General features: G+C 39.0%; 1 protein-coding gene across 3 annotated transcripts in view; it reads right to left on the reverse strand.

The window, feature by feature from the left end:
- Window positions 1–2,257: 2,257 nt before the first annotated feature.
- Window positions 2,258–20,300, reverse strand: part of magixa (MAGI family member, X-linked a) — a 97,836-nt gene continuing 79,793 nt past the window's right edge. The window contains exons 13-19 of one of the 3 annotated variants that reach the window (XM_022671072.2): window positions 15,537–15,737; window positions 14,161–14,237; window positions 13,091–13,234; window positions 12,742–12,816; window positions 11,005–11,143; window positions 10,680–10,767; window positions 9,128–9,234 (exon numbers count right to left, since the gene is read on the reverse strand). In XM_022671072.2, coding sequence (XP_022526793.1) covers window positions 9,228–9,234; window positions 10,680–10,767; window positions 11,005–11,143; window positions 12,742–12,816; window positions 13,091–13,234; window positions 14,161–14,237; window positions 15,537–15,737 — 731 coding nt within the window. In that variant the 3' untranslated portion in view covers window positions 9,128–9,227. Of the gene's footprint in view, window positions 9,235–10,679; window positions 10,768–11,004; window positions 11,144–12,741; window positions 12,817–13,090; window positions 13,235–14,160; window positions 14,238–15,536; window positions 15,738–20,300 lie in introns of all 3 variants that reach the window. The other 2 variants (XM_022671070.2, XM_022671071.2) reach the window with 2 other exon arrangements.

Below are 20,300 nucleotides of genomic sequence, written 5' to 3' on the forward strand. Positions count from 1 at the left end.
TCAATCATCTTTAGGGAATACGGGCCACTTACATGGGCATGCCAAAAGTCATGGGATAGCAGTAGGTTAATAGATTTTAATATTAATATTTAATTCCTGTCCCATTACATTTCACTCTTACATTAGTTTGGACACTTTTGTATGAATTGCATTCAGACTCGAAGTTAGCAAAAAAAAAGTAGCAAAAAGTAGCACAAATCTATGATGTCCTGATTCTTGTTGGGATAGAGGGGTTGCTGAGACAAAAAGAAGAAAAAAAAAAGGCAAAACGCAACACAGTGCTCCATGTCCACCCCCTCGTTTCAGAGTTAGCATAGCAAAGTGTGGAGAGTGTAATTAGCAAGCGCAATTAGCAGTAGCGAGCAGGAGCAGGAAGGGATTGTGCAGTGTTCCCCAGAGGAGCCCCACAGACACAGCTGACAAAGTGCAGCTTAAGTGTGATCATCATTGCTACAAACGCATTTTGATGTATGCTAATAGCCGTGCTTGGCTACGTGATACTGGAGAGGGGTGCTGGTAGCGAGTGTGTGTCGGTGTGTGGGCACTGGAAAGTACAGAGAGCCAGTGCGGTGGAGTTAAACACATTTCAGATCAGAGCACATGATGTCCTGTGTGCTCCTGTTCGGGACGGAACTGTTGGAGTGTGTTGAAAAAGTGCATCCGCCCAGAACACATTCACTGAACTCGTGAACCACGTTGAACCAACCTGGTTCAGGACAGTGAATGTCTATATGTGACTGTGTGTGAGTGTGTGTGTGTGTGTGTGTGTGTGTGTGAGTGCGTTTGGCTGTGGAATGTGAGAAGTATCTTCATAGTGAAAAGAATCTGATGCCTCACTGCAGTAACGTGCTAATGTGTGGGAGGGAGATTGTATATTGCCCGTGTAGGAGTAGAACATCTCCCAAGCTGTTCATCTGCCTGTGTGTGTGTGTGTGTGTGTGTGTCAGATTACGAAATTAAATGGATTCCGCCTCTGAATTAAATTACAAGGCCTTGAAATTCAGAATGCACTCTCTGATGATGTTGATAAGAAGAATTTCCCAGCGTTTGATTCATGACAGGCTTCATTTGTAAGAGACAGGCTTGTGTGTTTTTTTCATTTTACCCAGTTTGCTGTAATACTAATAATAAAAATATATGTTCATACATGCAGTCTGTAGGCACAGCCTTGTCCCAATCATATAGGGCTGTGTATTGGCAAGAAATGTGGCGTTATATAAGTATAATGATACGATAATATGTCACAATATATTGCTAAAATGTAAGCAAGGCTACCCAGCTGGCACACAACTGACCTTCAATGTTGAAATAAAAAAAAAACAAAAAACTTTTTTTTACATTAAATCAACATAATGTTCTCAACCTTCTTCATAATGTCTTTTGTATTATCATTTTACATTTCATCACTATATAATGTTTTAAAAAATGCTTTTAAATTTGGCACCAATTCTTCACTATACCTCTGAGTATGTTTATGTTCTATTAGTTTTACTGTTGTTTTTTAGATTAAATGTTCAGTAATCAGATTGGTAGCAGTGGGTAACATTCTTTATACTCAGCTTTACTGCAGTGATGTAAGTTTATTGTTAACACTCTGTTAACCAGAGGGTTCTCTAGTTTTAGCTACTTGAAGTAATAAAAGCTTTTTGTTTTTAATGTTAATACATGGCACAAAACAGTGGGATCCAATGATGGAGTACAAAATTGCTGTCTAGTATTCAGGGTTTCAATACAACACAGAATAAACCACTGTCTACCACTATTCTTTATATGTATAATATATTATTAAATAAACTATACTGTGCTTTTAAAATGTATATAGTATTGCAAAACAAAATATAAAAATACTTCTATATACCAATATTTTTTAAACCCCTTCTATAGCTGCGATTTGGATCCCTGGTGATGCCACAGCCATTAAAATAAATTTATTTTATAGATTCATATTTATCTGCTCCAGATCATCCTGTCCAATTAGATAAATCAATGTAAAGTAGCTCAATGCTGCATTTATTAGAAGGACTTCACCGTCCACAAATATCTAGACATACAGTTTAGGTTTGTCTAAACTGTGCTCTTTTCCTCATGTTCTCGATTTTGAAGGATTTTTAAAGAATTATTGTTTTTTTTTAGAGACAGAATGGTCTGTCCTCATTTCAGTCCAGCTGGATTTATTTTTATTCCACTTCTTCCAGTACAATCAGTGCATGTCCAGGAACATTTACTCTTTAATGAAGATGACTCAAACCAATCTGAATCAGTTTAATCACTTTATTTCAGTAACTGCATGTCATTATTTCATTATTCATAATTCAAAACTCCCTGTTGATGCATTCAAAAACAATACAGTAATCTTCATACATATCAAGAGCAACGAATAAAAACCTGTACATCTGTATTATTAAGTGTCGTGTGGACTGCTATGTACACACCCTCAGGCATAGTCAAAGTTCCGGCTGCCGACCGCAGCTATAGAACGATGGCTACTTGTTCGGCTTCAAGTCTGGAGGACAGGATCCGAGACCTGGTTACAAAAAAAATTCAACAAACAAACTCCAAAAAAAAAAACTGCCTACTTCCTCTTCCTGTCTACTCAAAGCAGGAGAAAGAAAATCAAGGAGAGGGCAGTGGTTATAAAGGAATTTGTGGAGCTCTACTTCTGAGCAAACGTAGTTTCGTATATCGCAGGTTAGGGTTACAGTTATGGCTGTGGTTTGGAATACAGGAGTAAGCGATTATAAAGAGAAGTGTTCGCCCCAAGAGTCCGTCTGCTCTCTTCCAACGGTTATTGAATGCTCTTGTTGCTGAGAGAACACACTTCGCCATGTTCTATATGCTCTATTCCATCTCTGGATCTTTGGACTGAGGAGCAGTGTGCTAAATCAAGCATGCAAGCGAGTTAGCAGTCATGCTAAAGTTTCTGCCTCCAGCCACAGGCCTTTCACACAATCAGGATACAGTTAACACCAGGAAAAGCTCAGTTACGGCATTTACGCTGCTTGTTTCTCACCAGTACAGCTCCGAAGAAGCTGGCTGTGGTTTCTTCCACAATCTCTTAGTCAGGATCTCAGGATGCCCTCTCCTTTGGTCATCTTTATCCTAGCTGTCCAGCTGATCTTTCTACTTGTATAACTACTCTATGTCTACTCTATGTACAGTCTAGCTGTGGGAAAAAAAGAGAAAACAATCGCTTTAAACTTTAATCTTGGCACTGTTTCGTCCTCCCTCAATTCTTAGATTTTTTTTTATGACGTATAAATTTCTTCCTCGTTCTGTACAATGGCTGACTCCTTACAAGGCGAATGTAATAAATTCAAGTTGAAATTCAAAAGCTGAACCTTTGCCTTTCATGTTTTGACATTTCAAGTGTCGAGACTTACAAAAAACGTACGAGAACAAAAGGCCTTTCCTTCTTCTTTTTTTCATCATTACTTTTCTGCAAAGGGAAAGTGGATGACATCATTACTTGTTTTAGCATTTCAATAGCGCAGTTGTACTGCTAGTTGACCTCATTACAGTAAGTTAAGTTACAGTATCAAAACATTGCATCTCAGAGTAATACACTGATTGGCTCATATTATGGCTCCTTCTTGTATGACTATCTTTTAGTTTTTGTTTTTTTGTGTTTTTTTTTTCTTTTTTGTTTAAACCCTACAGTTTAAGGGACTATTCTTAGCTTAGCTTAGCCTGCTACAGTGAAGGCATGGCAGCAGTACTGATGTAAATAAACCAGTGGGCTAACAGGGCTAAAGTGGGCATGCTATTGAAAGTGTTTATTTTGGACATTTTGCTTCGTTTTTTTTCTGGAATCAGCTACATTGTTTCTACAGGTTTTAAATTGAAGAAAGGGGCCAAAGTGAAGACTTTTGGTAGCTTGCTAACATATGGCCCACTATTTGATTACAAATAAGCACTAGGGAGCGATCATGCAACCAGGGTTATTCTTTTTTTTTTCTATATTTGTTTCTCTTCACAGGGTCACAGGGCCAATAAAAAAGCATTGCACTGATCACTACATTTCATTATGACAAGTGGTAAAAAATGGCAAAAATAATTAAAAAAAGAAAAACAAAAACAAAAAATTGTCCCTTTCTGTTACAATACTGAAGTACTGGCAATACTTCTCAACAGTCATGCATTTCTATTAAATATGCTTCTCTTTCATACATTATTTGTTCAAATTTGAAGCCATTTAGCACTGCAGCCTGTTTTTTCTGTGCCATAGTAAGGTGATAAAACACATGGCGAAGACAGGACAAAATCTTGGAAAGGATATCAGGATATTCTGTGCTACATATATAATTTTAAATGTCATTGACTGATACTTCCGGACTTCAGGACAGGGACTCACTTATAACATACTTCTCTGGTATAAATTCTATAGATTTACTTACTGGGATTCCTCTTTATGTACAATAGTCTCGCTTTACACATATAAGGTCTGCTACAGTGAAGGCATAGCTACAGTTCATTTCTCTGAAATAAAAAAAATCTTAGCAAACATTTACATTGCTCATCCAAGTTCTGTACAAACACTTTGATGCATTTTGCCATTGTTTGGCCTTTTAGTTATCAAATACAAAGTCGACATTTACACGCAGGCTGGTTGAGGACTCCATCAGGACAGTGATGAACATCAACAGCTCTTTAAACTTTAGCTGCTATAATGCTCACAATACACTTTAAAAGCATGTTTTTTCATCTTTATAACTACTTGGATAAGTGATCATGCTGCGCTCACATACTAGTTGGAAGATTCTGCTTTCCACCTGTAAAGTCGTAATTATGAATTTGTCACGTTCAAGTGCTTTGCTGTCGGAGCAACATAAAAAATGGATGTAATGTTAATAACCTGCACATGTGCTGGAACTGGAGTCAGTTTGCAATGGCCAGAATGATAAATAGTATTGTTGTACATCATGTTAAATAAATAACATTATTTGCACAAACAACCATTATTAGAAACAGAATTTCTAAAAATAGAGTTCATTTTCAAAAATAGATAAAGGTGTGTTTCAGGATGGATTTGTTTTTGCAAATGAACTCTTCCGGATTATATACCGTATTATTCTCACTATAGGGCGCACCTAAAATACTTACATTTTCACTAAAATCAACAGTGCCCCTTATAATTGGGTGCGCCTTGTGTATAAATTTTACCAGTCAAGTTGTAAGGAGCAGTAAAACCAGTCTGCTAAACTGCAGCATTATACAGATGTTTCAGTTTAGGTCTCCAGCAGTATTAGCATTAGCCACTAACCGCGCTAGATCTTTGGCCGTTTAGAAGTGAGTAGTATCGGTCTGTAGCCTCTGCTGCTTAACCCGGCTAGCACTGCTAAAGCAGCATTAGCATTACTGCTAGCAGTTAGCTGCTAATGCTAATGCTCCAGCTTTAGTGGAAATCTGGAAATCTAAGCTCACTGTAAATAAACGGAAACGCTCTGAAACGTCTGAAATGTTGTTTTTTTTTATCACAGTTTTATTTACTTAGCTTAGCTTTACAGGTCTCTGTGCTAAATTTAGAAAGAAAACATTGCAAAACCCCTGTTCCTTACTAGTAAAACATGTCTTATAATCCAGTGTGCCCTATGTATAAAATTAGACCAGAAAACAGACGTTTATTAATAATGCGCCTTATAGCCTGGTGTGCCTAATTGTGTGAAAAATACGGTATTCAAATCTAATACTTAATTAAAAGGTTGATGGTCACCTTAAATCAGGAACTTGGGTATTAAAATCTCACTAGAAATTATGACTTCAGAGGGTGATTACAACTTTATGTGCAACGTCCAGGTCAGAAACGCACAATAATTTACAATAATTCTGACAGCATGTGAATGCAGCATTAGTATTGCAGGTCATTACAAATAAAGGAGATGCTGCAACCCGCAGAACCATTTATCAAAGTGTTATAAACAGCTCACAAGTGCATTATGAACTCGTCTTGACTTTCTTTACAGGAAGAGTTGAGAAATGTTCGACCATTTACAAATACTGCTCTGTTGTGGATCGCTGGGGTAAAACTAAGCTGTGCAGACAGAAACAGAAAAAGAGGGTCATGGCCTCTTATTGCTTAGACAGTTGGAGGTAAAGAGAGATGCATAAGCTGGTGTTGCAGTACGTCTGAAACGCTCTATGTCCAAAAGTATCAAGACACCACCTCTACTTAGTGATCCACAGCAGCGGTTCTCAGATTTTTAGATGGAGGCCTCCTTTGTGGATGGTAAGTAATAAAAAACAAAAACTGCAGGCTGTGCAACAATTCTGTGATTTTTTATTATCAGGCACCACTTTAGGATACGACCAAATCAGATAATGATAAATAGACATAACTGAAAATAACATACAGAAGAAATGGTTCCTCTAATATTTTTCAGTGGCCCCTCCTAGCACCCCCCAAATTTGAGAGCCGCTGGTCTATAGATTTAGCAATAGAATGGTTCACCATGCCCAATGCCAAGCACCAGCTTTGAGATGTAAGCAGATGGAAGTGCATTTTTCTGGAGTGGCAATTTCAAGCGATTTAGAGCTAATCCATCATGACCCATACTGCTACTGCTCATGTGACACGAAAGCATGAGTGCAAAGAAATCCTTACAGCAATGTTCCAATATCTAGTCTGAAGGATGGGCTGATTTAAAAAGAAACATTGGATAACCTGGTGTCTACAAACTTTTGGACATATAGTGTATTTAAGGACCTCATAAAGTCTTCCCTTATTTATTTTTTTTTGTTTCTTTGATTTTTTTTTTTTCCTTTTTTTTTCGTTCCATGCCAGTAACATTCCAGCAACCTGCCTGCGTTTTAACAGTACACTAATACCATATCTAGGCCTCGGTAGAAAAAACGCCACCAGAATTTTGACCAGTAAGTCTTACAAAATGCATAGAAGACCAGTATCAAAATGCCCTTAATATTTTTTGTTTCGTTTTATCTCCTGAAATGAGAACACCACATGAAGCTAGATACTGATAGATAGTGGTGGGTGTGGCTACAGCAATCTTGATGTGGATTGGAGGAGGGCTGAGCAAAGCGGGCTCTTATTGGCCTTCATTGTATTTGTTTATTTTTTGTATCGTTTCTTTATTTCTGAATGTGCTGGGATTCTGAAATGGCACTGAAATGTTGAAATCATGAGTCGGAAAAACAAAAACCTCTGGGGTCCTGATTTCGATCAGACATCTCGAGGGAAGTCTAGTGTGTTCACGTAAAGGAATATCGCATGAGGCACTTGTAATGACTCGCTGACCGTTTGCTGAATGTGCGTTGTATTATTATTTTCATATATTTTTGTTCCTCTGTCTAGTCTTGCAAAGATTGATATTGTTCCAGAGGCAGAAGAATGATGCTAAATTGCACACTCTCTACTCCACTACTTTCTTCTTTTCTTGGTTTGTGTATTTCTTTCTTTTTAATAATATTTATGTAAATGTATGTGTATATATATATTTATAGATATATATATATATAGATTTTCTTTTTGGTAAACACCGGCTAAAGAAGCAGAAGGCACCTGGAGAAGTCTGAGATGGCTCGCTAGCCTCGTAATAAAACAGTTCTTCTTTCGTCTTCCTTTCCCCAGCACAGACAGCTAGACCACCACGTACGGCAGGGGAGAGTTTCTTTTTTCCTTTTTCTTTCTTCCGTTTTTTTTTTTTTTTGGACAGTCCGATAACAGAAAGCAAGCAGCTAATTAAAAAATCTTAAATAAATCTTTCTCTGTTTTTTTTATCATAGAATCTCGATGCATTTGTAAGAAAATAAGTGAGAAACGATATCAAAAGAACAAAATAATAAAATGTGAACATGATTCGAGAACATAATTGAAATAATTGAAACATGCTATGAACAAGACTATGAATACATACACATGTACAACAAACTTGCCTTGCAGTTTCAGCAGCCAACCACAACCTGAAACAAACCATCGAGTGATGGCGGCATGCTCTCACTCTCTCATTCCTTCATTCCTTTAGTCCTTCTATCCTTCCTTTACTTTTCCTCCAGTGACCACTAGGTGGCAATAAAATAACACTTGATTTGGCCTGGACTGGAGACATGCGCGGTGGTTGGAATCTAGTGGCTCTTCTTTGCATATTCTGTTGATGTCTGGTTGACGATGGAAACATCAGGAAACATAGATGTGGTTGTTTTTACATTGGGATGGGAAGGGCTGGTGAGGATGGTGAGGTGTGTATCTATCTGTGTGTGTGTGCATCTGTGTATGTGTGTGTGTGTGTGTGTGAGTGTGTGTATGAGACATAGAAAGTGTTAGTCAAAACCACAGCCCTCCTTCGCGTCGGCTTAACCTGTTGCCATCTAAAACCTGAGAGAGTGTGTAGGGGGTGGGGACGAGCCAGGGTCCGGGTGAAAGGCCCGGGCTGCCAGGGTCCTCCTGAAGCTCGCTGGGGTTCTGGGGCCACTCTGTGCCGGCCAAAGAGACGCTGGCCGCCGACACGCTGACCTCGGAGAAGCTGAACGTAGAGTTGGCGTCTGACAGGTCGCTGTTATCGTCTAAAGGCATGAGGAAGGAGAAAGGGGCCTTCTGAGGGACCTCGATGACCAAGCCTTCGGGGGCTGTATTGTAGACGCTTTTTCTCTTTCCTTCCTTTCTTCTTTCTCTCTTTTCATTTCTCCCTCTGGACTCTGGTTGGTCGACATCAAAAACTCTGTTATCCCTCTCCTTTCTTCTCTCTCTCTTTTCGTCCCTTCCCTTCCTCTCTCGTCTGGACTCTGTCCTGTCCCCTTCCTCCTCCTTTGTACTGAAGCTTTCCCTCTTTTCTCTTCCTTCCAACAATCTTTCTACACTTTCACCTCTGCTTCTGCCTTTGCTCCTTCTGTCCCCTAAACTCCTGCTCCTCCTCTCCTCCCCCCTTTCTCCCCTCTGTACCTGTTCCTCCTCCCCCTCAGTTTCTCCGCCCTTCTGAGCTTTTTTGGTTAAACTCTGGCTCTGTGTTTGCTTCTTTATCTCTTTCCTCTTCCCAGAGCGAGAGCTCAGGGTGACGCTGGCTGAATCGCCCCCACCCCTATCGCTGTCAGGAGCGCCTCTCCTCTCCTCCCTCCCCTCCTCCCCTCCTCCTCTGCTGCTGCCTCCTTTCCTCCGCCACTCTCTCCTGTCTGCTCCTCTGTCGTCGTCGTCCTTCTGGATGCTCTTCGTCAGGGAGAAAGCTACTGAAGCCACACCCGGCTCCTCGGAGCAGAGGGAGGAGGGGGAGGCTGCTCCGCCTTCATGGTCTGAGAGATAGAGAGAAAGAGGGAGATAAAAAGAGAGGAAGAAAGAGATGGGTGTGGATTTGAAGAAAAGGGTTCATCTAGCAACAGAAAAGTCCTCTAAGATCTCTAAAAATCTCTAAACTAAAAGCTAAAGGCAGCAGACTGGAAATGCATATGAGCGAACTGAGTGAGTTCCTCAAGTTATGCATTACAGAAGACTCACATTTAAGCAATTTCCCACAGACATGGTGTCTGGGGTCTGAAAATTAAGGTTAAGCTACTAAGCCAATGTTGCTATCAAGTGATGAGTTGAATTGTAGGCATGTACATGCCATGCCTAATTCATCACACTTTTCAATAGATGTGTCTATGTTGTTTCTGTCATTGTGAGGTCATGATGTCACTAAGATCCTCAAATCAGTATGAATCCATGATATTTCATGTTTTGTCTAGACAATTTTCTTTAATTTGTGTCAAACATCCATTTCTGAATTTTATTCCTGCAACACATACCAAAAAAAAGTTGGGACAGTAAAGCATTTACAACTTCGTATGGTCACCACTCGTTCAAAGAAGGATAAAAAGTTATGAAGTGTTATTACAGGTGTTATTTTTGTTACATGCTTCCAGCAACAACACTTCTTACTGTGAGAAACAGTACAGGGTCATCAGTGTCAGTGTCAAATTTCTCACATATTCTCTTTTGGGGGCAGGTCAGTACCTGTACCATTTTCTTTCACATCCAAGTCTTTGTAATGTTTGCAGCATGTTGTTTTGCATTGTCTTGTTGAAAAATGCATAGATGTCCACTGCCAAAAACGCGATCCTAAAGGCTGCAAGTGTTAGTGTAATCTTAGCGTACTTTTCTGCATTAGTGCTGCCATCATAAAAGTATATTGAAAAGCCATGACCAGTCCAGAGCACATGCTGTCCATTTGGAAATATCAGTAAACATTTTAACTGTATGTAATGCTTCAGTTTTTCACACTCAAGTTTTAAGTGGTATTTGTTAATGTAACGCCATATTGTAGATACTGACAAAGGAATCCCTAGCCCATGTGGTTCTATCAGCTATTGCTCAATTGCTTCATCCCAACCAAACTTTTTTGGAATGTGCTGGAGGCCTGAAATGCATGAAACGAATCATGAAATATAAGTAAATGTAAGAATGACTTCCATATTGTCTCAATGTTGTCTTTGGGACATTTGGGGTTGTTTATTTAATGTATATAAACCCTAACCCTTTCCATATCATATCCATATCATTTGATACATTTTATTAAAGATTAAATGGATATCACAAAACAAGAATGTGGCATGGGCAGAAGGAAGGTCAGGGATTAACTAATAGCAGCCATAAAGAAATGAAAACAGCAGGGAGAAAATGAAAGGCGGCAAAACCACTGACACCAGTGCAAAGAAACTGAAAAGAAAGAAAAGAAAAACTAACAGGAACGGCTACCAACCGCGTGTTTTCTGTCCGGCCGATGACATAGAAGCAAGGCTCGCCCTGCTTGGAGTTGGTCATGCAGAGCGATAAGCTGGAAAGCTCCACTGAGAGAGAAAGAGAGAGAGAGAAAAGAAGCCAGCATAGTGGAGGATTGTGAGAAACAGAGAAAAAAAAACAGGAGGAGAAGGAAACAACCCCAAAGCATAGTTAAGAAAAGGTGAAGAGAAAGTTCACCATGGCAGTGAAAGTAAACAGAGAGATTCTGCACCAAGTAAAAGACCAAAGAGAGTACTTAAAGGGTTGCAAATAGCAGCCCACCCAATGACAGTCCTGCTACTCACCATAGTCCGGTACGTATCCGTTGCCTTTCTTTAAGACCAGGTGGATACGGTGTCCTCCTTTACGGATTTGCTCCACGGCTTGGCTGTGGGTCATTCCTGATGTACTGTCCCCGTTAATCTCCACCAGCTGATCGCTCACCTAAACAACAATTGACACATTTTTGCATAATTGGGCAAATAAGCATAAACACAGACTGTCATGAATGAAAAAACTAATTATACACAATTCTGTTTTTCTTGGCTTGCTTTTTTATATCATGCTGAGATATAGTGTTTTAGTGTTAATTTACAGCAGTTAGTGTAGATACAATAAAATGATATAATGTATTTCAGATACAGTGTTGTAATACTGATCTACAGCATTTAATGTGCTGCAAAGCTAAGAGATAGAATTTCAAAAAAGGTAAAGATAAACCCTTTGGAACTACATGGTCTTCTATATTGACTATATTAAAATGTATATATTAATATATAAAAGTGGTCTGCTCTTTATCTAAGTCACAATTACAGACAAACACATTCTAACTAAATTAATAAAGTCATAGCGCCCTGTCGTACACTCTGCGTAGGGGGCGTCGCAATGCTCTTTGCTACCTTACTACCTCGTCTATTTTCATACCTTGCGCATGTACTGTTAAAATAGCATCAGAGTTTAGGAATAAATTCACACTGATGGGTGTGGTGGTCTGGAAGTGAGGTGTGTTCAGGAAAATTTCTGGCGTGTTGTTATTTTGCCGGTGGAAACACAGGTGCTCCACTGACTGATTTAAACCCTGACAATAGTCAATCATCAGAGTCCATTCCTATAGATGCACCCAGTGCACGTACACATTAAACACACTGCAGAGCGCAAACTGACTTTTAACTCAGAATACAGACTAAAATATCATTACTGTTCCCTTAAATAAGCTGCTGGTGTACCTTCACGGCATGAACGCACAGATCAGTATCCTCTGCTGAGATGCACAAAGCACCAGGTTGTTAAGATATGAACACGGCAAAGTCCTCCTACCTCTTAAAGGAAATGGCAAGTGGCACACTGATTGGTTTATTTTATGCTACGCCCAATATTAGTTACTAATTAGAATTAGTTCATGCTTTTAGTGTGCTTTCAGCTGCGCAAGGCTTATTTTTTACACACTCACGATACCAAAAACAAACTAACACGTGATTCACAATTGACCGGTGAGCTATAGATTGCTTAGATAGGGCCCATTTTGTTTTGTTATTGAAAATTGTGATACTACCTGTGCTATCAGTATTGAAGTCAAAAATTAATTTAACTTAATTAATTTTAAATTAATTTAGCAATTATTTTTTATGTTTACTCAATATTCTCAATATGTACAACTGTTTGTGTGATGCTAGTTTAGTTAGTTTGTGTTTGTCTATAATTGTAAATTACATTTAGACCACATTTTTTAAATAACCAATGCAGAAATATATAATGTAATGCTAAGCTACAGCATTCAATTAGCTGTAATGCTAATACTGCATTCAATTAAAGCTGGTAACCCTCAATGTCAAACCTAAGATTTCTACTCTGAAAGCCGGGTTAAAATCAATATGGCCACTCAGAAGATCAACAGTAGTAACACACTACTGCTCCATGTTTAGACAAGATTACATTAGTAATACTCTTTTCTGATGTGGACAATATGTCTATTCATGAACTTCTGTTGCACGGAAAAAGTGAACACAACATCAGCTTTCATGCAGGTGTCCATGTTTTCCCACTTTGTAGCTCGAACGTGTGGACGTCGAAAATGATGTAAATCCCAGCTCCGACTTCCCACTTCCGAGCCAAGTGAACTGCAGCATAAGATAGAATGTAATAATCCTAAGATACAGCATTATATTTGCTGTAATGCTAAGAAATTATGCAACATTTCTAAGCTACATCATTGCATTTCCTGGAGTGCTACATATTGATACAACTGCTGGCTGAGAGACATGCTCAAAATACTTGATACCATGCAGTTCTTATAAACTACTTGTTTTTACAGGTTTTTACAGTTTTTGTTTATTATCCTACAACTGACAATCCATGATATACTCATATTGTCCACATCTGGTTTATGCTAACCTGTATTTTCTGGCTTCGAGATGCCGGTCCGCCCTCCATCAGGCCCAGCACATAGAGGCCCATGTTATACTCGCTCCCTCCTCTCAGACTGAACCCAAAACCTGTAGGGCCTCGTTCCAGATCCACACTGTAATACCGCGGGTCCTGCGAGAGAAACAGCTGAGGTTACACACCTAGAATGTTCATAATTAATATTCTTGTCTTTCATATTTAAAGCCTTTCCATAACTATAAAGCATAGTGGAGATATATGAAGATGCCATCAGTATGTAACTGAAGTGTAGACTTTAAGCTTTAGCTTCAATAACTTTTTTTAATGAATCGGGGCTCCGAGTGGCCCAGCAGTCTAAGCGCGGTCACTATGATCAGGAGATCGCCAGTTCGAATCCTGTTCATGTAGCTTGCCATCGGCTACCGGATCCCTGAGAGGGCACAATTGGCCTTTGCTCTCTCAGGGCGGATAGATGGCGCTCTCTCCACACATCACTCCAAAAGGGTGATGTTGATCAGCACAAGGCGTCTGTGAGCTGATGTATCGGAACCAAGTCGCTGCACTTTCCTCCGAGCACGCTGTGATGCTATTGAGCAATGCTGCATCAACAGCAGTTTGAAAAGAAGCGGTGGCTGACTTCACATGTATTGGAGGAGGAATGTGCTAATCTTTACCCTCCTGGTGTTCAGATTTATTAGCTTCCATAAGACATGGCAAAAGTCATGGGATGCTTCCAATACTAGTTTCTGTCACTATGAATGAAGTATCTTAGAGTAACATGTGCTCAGATTCAGTCAAGAAGGCCTAACAGGATGATGTCTAATACAAATGTGTAATGATTTACAACACCATAAAGGTGGCTGCAGTAAGTGCCTGTCAAAAAATATCTCAAGGACGAATTTTTTTTATGAATATGTTACTTTGTCCTAAACCGTATTTTTTGAACACTTTAAATTAAAGCTGAAAGTCTGCACTTTATTCTCATCTTGGTTGCTTCATGTCAAACACATTATGGAGATGTAGAGAGATGTATACATATACAGAGTGATGTGATACATGATCAAGTATAATATGTCCACCTTTTGTTTGGATCTCTGCCCTTTTCTTAACCTGCTTTCTGGATCAAAGTCTGTGTATTCTGAGAGATTGGAGGTATCTGAGAGACAAAAAGAGAGAGATAAGGAGAGAGAGAGAGAGAGAGAGAGAGAGAGAGAGAGAGTGAAAGAGAGAGAGAGATGTTTAAGTTAAGAGAGAGACGTTAGAGTTAAATGTGCAGATATAAAGCACTGGAGCCCTCTAGAGGAGACAATTTTGTACTGTAAGATGCAGAGATAGACATATATTTTACTCTTCAGCACGCAAGGATTGAGTATAATTCAATACATAATTTACAGAAACTATATATAATCAGATAAAGTGACCAGTTAATCAGCTAGAATTTAAACAGAAGAAAGTGCAAAAACCAACAAACATAAAATAAGAACATAGAAAACAAGTCTCCCCTAATCAAGATCTCATAAAAGTTTTAGCATAAAGTTTTTCAATAGTGTCTTAATATTTTAATTCACTGGGGCTATTGCTTCTCTTGTTACCATGCTATTTAATGGCTCATTTCCACTACAAATCTTACTGTCTGTAGCAGAGACAGACATTAATCACCATCATCAGCAGACGGCAGGTAGCCTATATCTTAGAAAAATAGCAATTATGGTTTAACAGATTTTGGAAGCTAATGAGCAAAAATAACAATGACAGTGAATGCTTGTTGTCCAAATATATATACATTTTAGGACAATAGTGTTAATATTATTTTTACTACTTGCGTATTACTGTTTATTAAGGGAATAATCCACTGTGACTATTAGGGGTGTAATGATTCACTTTTCTCTGTATGAGACACGGCTGAATTTTGTTTCTATGTGCGGGTGATAACTCCACTACAGAACCACAGTGAAAATTTCTGCCCCATAACACACCCCTTTTGTTGGACAGCTTTTTCTGGCTACTGATTGGCTCAACAAGAAGTGACTCTTATCAAAAAGCAGCTGTCTGATTGGCTTCTGGTGTTCAAACAATGTACCTGCATAAGATTTTATGAGCGTGGAATCATCTGTTTCCACAATGCTTTGCTACAGTTGTAGTGACTATGAGTGTAGGTAAATATATCTCTTAATTTGAATAATTTATGTCTCAAACCCCTTTATGTGGGCTTGGCTCTTCAATTATGACTCTAGCTGAAAATCTTTCCGTGATGTCTTAATAAGTTATTGGTGCTATCACTTTCATACTTAGTTCTCTAGTTAGCTTGTAAGCTAATGCCACATCTCCACTGAAACTAAAATCATTTCCTGGCTGAATAACTTTGTTAAAATTTAGGGGTAAAACATTTTCACACTGTTACTTCACTGCACTGAATGCCCCCTCCCCTCCCCTGCTGAGAACTGGCAGTGCTTACTGGTGTTGGAGCGGGGGATGATGGTGAGCCGGAGTGTGTTTCCCGCTCGCCGCAGTATCTGAGCCAGATCTCTGTGAGGCAGTGTGACCACCGACCTGCCCTCCACTGCTTCCAGCTGGTCTCCATGCTGAATCTGACCACTCCGTGCTGCTGGACTGCCCCGCCGCACCGTCACAAACCTGTGAGAGAAAATCGACGAGGCTGGAGGAAAAAGAAACAGAGCAGAGAAGGAGAAACGTTAGGCTAATGCCGTTCTCAATCAGAGCTAACACTGCTTTACAGATATAGGTTTGACTAACTGACTGGTACCAAGAGTTTTTACTGAACTGGGAAAATCTGCTTTAATCACAGCACAGCAGTGAGCTGAAATGCATTATCATTTTAAACATTTAATATCCATTCTTCATGTAACTGTATCAGTTAGTATCAGTTGTATCAGTCATTTCTATTAGTTTGGCTTCATTTTAACTTCCTTTTTTAATCCTAAGATTAAAAAGTTAAGTAACATTAATTAGTTTGTACATTTTCTATTTTCTAACTAATTTTCTAATTCAGATTTTTTCTATTTTTCTATTTTATACATTTAAAAAAAAACTTAGTTTAGTTTGGTTGCACGTGCCACCTAATTTCACAATAGTGTGACCATTATTTTTTTCTGGTTGCGCCAGAACGACCAGCCATCTCTATGTGGTTCAAGACTCATATCCCTGTCTAAACCAATCAGATCGAGTGAATGGCGGAATCCCAATGTAATATTATTATATCTCAAAATCACACAGAATGTGACCAAGGCCTGTTTTCAACATACTTAATTAAGAAAACATTGATTAATTTAGCTCAGAAAAACAGTTAGCATGGCTGTTAGCCATCTTGAGTCTGTTAGCCTTGCTAGCACTAAACAGACAGCTGCATTCTGGTGTTGTGAGGGTATGAACTACACACTGGAGAAAACTATAGTCATAATCCACATATCCTATTAAACCACAGGATCTAACAACACTAACCAGCACAAACACACCAATCTGCTGTTAAACACAGTGATCAATGTTGCTCGGAAATACAGTTAGCATCGCCGGTTAGCCATTAGCCATCTTCAGTAAAAATTTGCAGTCTGTTGGCATAGCTAGCATTGGGCCTTTAGCTGCAGTCTGAAGCACATTTGTGCTGGTGCACCTAAGAAAAAACGTTAGGCTCACCGGTTTAACCAGTGCAAAAAGTTAGTCTAAAGCTCTGTCTATCACCTTTATATTTTTCTTATTTAATGTTCTAATTTATTAATTTACCTCTGTTGATTTTGGCTGATTAAATATTATTTAATTTTCTTTTTCTTTTTCTTTATCAGAAATTGGCAACATTGAAAATAAGGGTGAGTGCATTTTTTAATTGAAGGAAAACTCCATTAGGGGTGGACAATATGGCCCTAAAATAATATCATGATATTTCATGGTATTATCGCGATAACGATACTCTTGCCGATATGAAAAAAAAAAGATATTTAAAAAATACTTTTAGTAGATTTTTAAAAAAAATTTAGTAGATTTATAACAGAACTCCAAATATCTCCATATATCCAGGATTAAAGTTAAATAAATGATAATGGACAGATATAATCTGTCTCTAATAGATATTTAATAGGAAATGAGAAATGTGTGATTTTTTTGCTCAAAACAGCTAAAAAGTAAAACCCTGATTTGATTATTAGGGGTGGGTGATATGGCACGATATTTCTGGGTATAATATCGTTCACAATATTCGAAAATGTTGGCGATATTATCGCGTACGATGCGATATGGCACACCCCTAAACTCCATATCATAATGAAAAAAACACACAATTAATACAGAATTGCAAAACATATTGTTGCAATACTCATATCATCACTGTCCAATGAAAACAAGTAATTTCAAGCCGGTAACTTTAAAGAAGAGAGAAAGATGTACGATATGTAAATGTAAATATTCTTGTCAATTTTATAAGTCACTGTTTCTTTTGACTTGCTCACTAGTGACTTGCACCTGGATTTCTGAAAATTGCTTAGTGGAAAACGCATATATATAGAAAAAAGCGACTCACTACATTGAAAATCTATCCATAAGTGATTGAGTACAGTGTGGGTACAGAGCTGACTATAAGCTAACTATTTCTTTAAGGAAATAACTTCTCTCCTGCACTCCTTGCTATGAGGACACGCATGCATAATCAGGGCACGTATTAAGCAGGAGTGGTCAAAAATAGTCCCCTCAGCCCCCAACAGGCTACGCACAGCGACAGCACTGCTAATAATTGATGACTGACTTAATAATTGAATGTGGCTCGCGTGTCCACCGCCGATACGAAGTGAAGCTCACGCTTCACAGCAGCTGGATCTCACACTTGCTGCTGCTGCTCGAAGCTCTGAAACACACGTTTCTGCTGCCAGGCTGCAGGCCGGGTCAAGCGTGGTGTGTGTGCAGTCATGGTTGTAGGGGTTTGTCTGACTTGTAATGCGATGCTGCTTTAGGGGTGGAGGGAGGCTCGCATGAGAGAGAAGACAATACTTAACCTAACCCTCTACTGAGGGACGATGAAATAGACGTATTATTGTTATGGTAAAGCCTGGTTTCATCAATTCAACAGATTTCCCTCAAATGTTTCAGATCAACAAATGTCATCAAACGTGGCACAAAGATGGCACAAATAGGAAAGAAATAAGACACTGTGCCAACTAGACAATAAATAAAGAACAATAAAAAGCTTTTTAGCTTTTAGCTGTAAACAACACATACGAACACCAATGACCCAAATTCTTCAAATGTGTGTCAACGCAGACTGAACACAATTCCCTAATGTCCACCTTTAAGGCGTTGGTGCCTATATATATGTATATGTATATGTATATACCAGAAAGAGTCATTAATCATTTTTACATGACCATTTCCATACTTCAGCTCATTTACACAGGGTGTTTCTTAAGGATTAAGATCTATTGGCAGGGTGTCTGCTAAAAACAGAAAGCTGAAGCTGCTGGGGCACAGGTTTCAACAACACGGTGTCCGAAAAATCAGATCTGGACAATATCTGGAACTGCCTACCTAGGCCTATTTAGAGGGCAGAAGTAAATACAAGGTAACCACATGGCCTCCATCCACATGGTTGGGCATGTGCTTGTAAACACGCTTGTAATAAACGCAGATATTTCCAGTTACAGCTGAATTTACGCTTTTAATCCCAGAAAAACACTTTTATTTACTTTTTAAAAAGCCATTTACATGCTTAATTAAAGGTTTAATTACTATTGTTTTGCTTTTTTCCTCGGGTTTTGAGTTGAACTCTGCGCTGAGGCAGCTCTTGATTGGTCCGGACGCGAGACAGCGTGCGGGTGGGGGCAGGGTTGGTTACATTATGGGCCCTGCATTGTATAATATCGCGATATATATAGCCGAAAAAAGAACATTGGCAATGTAATTTTTTTCCAGTATCGTGCAGCTCTAATTAAAACCTATTGCCAACTACCATTTTTATTACAAAAAATGTGTAATTAGTTTTTGAATAAATTTTGAATAAAACTTTTGCACAAAGCATCTGATGCATTTTTTTTACTATGTCAAAATATTAATACAATTAATACCGGTACCTTAATTTTAGCTCATCACCCAGTCTTAGATACAACTAATGCAGACATTTTTGTACGTTTATAAGTACATTCCTAATCAGAAGAACAGTAGCTATGTTCCAAATCATAGGCTGCAGTCAGGATAGCACAGGTCCTCTGAAGGACTTATAAATCTTATGAATACTTTTTCTCAGTACCCTGTTGAAAAAGGTCCTTTCTCTTCCAATTGTGGTCATTAAGCTTGTCTGCTTTTGCATTTGAACATCATGGTCGAGAAATTGCAGCGTACCTCCGCAGCAGCCTAGGCTTTGGAATGCAGCAAGTGAGTGTATCTTGGTAAGTATACACAAATTAAACAGTGTATATTGTTTATTCATCATTCTGACATCATTACAGTACATTCTGTTCTACAACCTGACCTCAAACTGTTTCTGAACAACACTGCGTCCCTAAATTGAAACTTTGTGTATCTGAGTGTCCACGCATCCACTACGGGATTTGTGTGTGTGTGTGTGTGTGTGTGTGTGTGTGAAAGCCTCAGATACACAATGCAATGGCGCAGATGATTTTTTTTTCTGCTCCACTGAGATGCAAATGAAAAGATAGGCAACAGACCAAAGTAAACACACACACGCACACGCACACACACACACACACACACACACACACACACACTGAAAACATGCCCAAAATGAAATGTTTGGGCTGACAAGTGGGCAGAACAATCACTGGACCAAATGACCCAACACACACATACACACACACACTCTGAGGACAGGATAAAAAAACAACAGCAAAAAAGAGGATTAATAAAAAGCAAACACGATAATTGCATAACCCTCAGACCTCCCGTATCTATCTCTCCCTCCCTTTCTCTCTCCCTCTCTCTCTCTCACTTTCATCTGACAAAGGCATCATTCAGTCCACTGACAGACATAATTCAAAAGGTTCACAGTATTAAAGTAGGGCAGACTGGGGCACACAGTCTTTAGGCTGGATTGTACTTTCTGCATTGATTGTTGCATGAATGGTGACAGAAGCAGCATGCACATTCGGACTGCTGTATGTTGTGTTCTGAAACTCACTGTACTGGGCTGAGTGAGGTACTCTCTAAAGGGGTATCCAGTTAGAGGAGTTAAAAGTATTTACTCTGCTTCCTTGTGAGATGTGGT

The sequence above is a fragment of the Astyanax mexicanus genome, chromosome 12, assembly GCF_023375975.1.
Source record: "Astyanax mexicanus isolate ESR-SI-001 chromosome 12, AstMex3_surface, whole genome shotgun sequence".
NCBI classification, from domain to species: Eukaryota; Metazoa; Chordata; class Actinopteri; order Characiformes; family Acestrorhamphidae; genus Astyanax; species Astyanax mexicanus.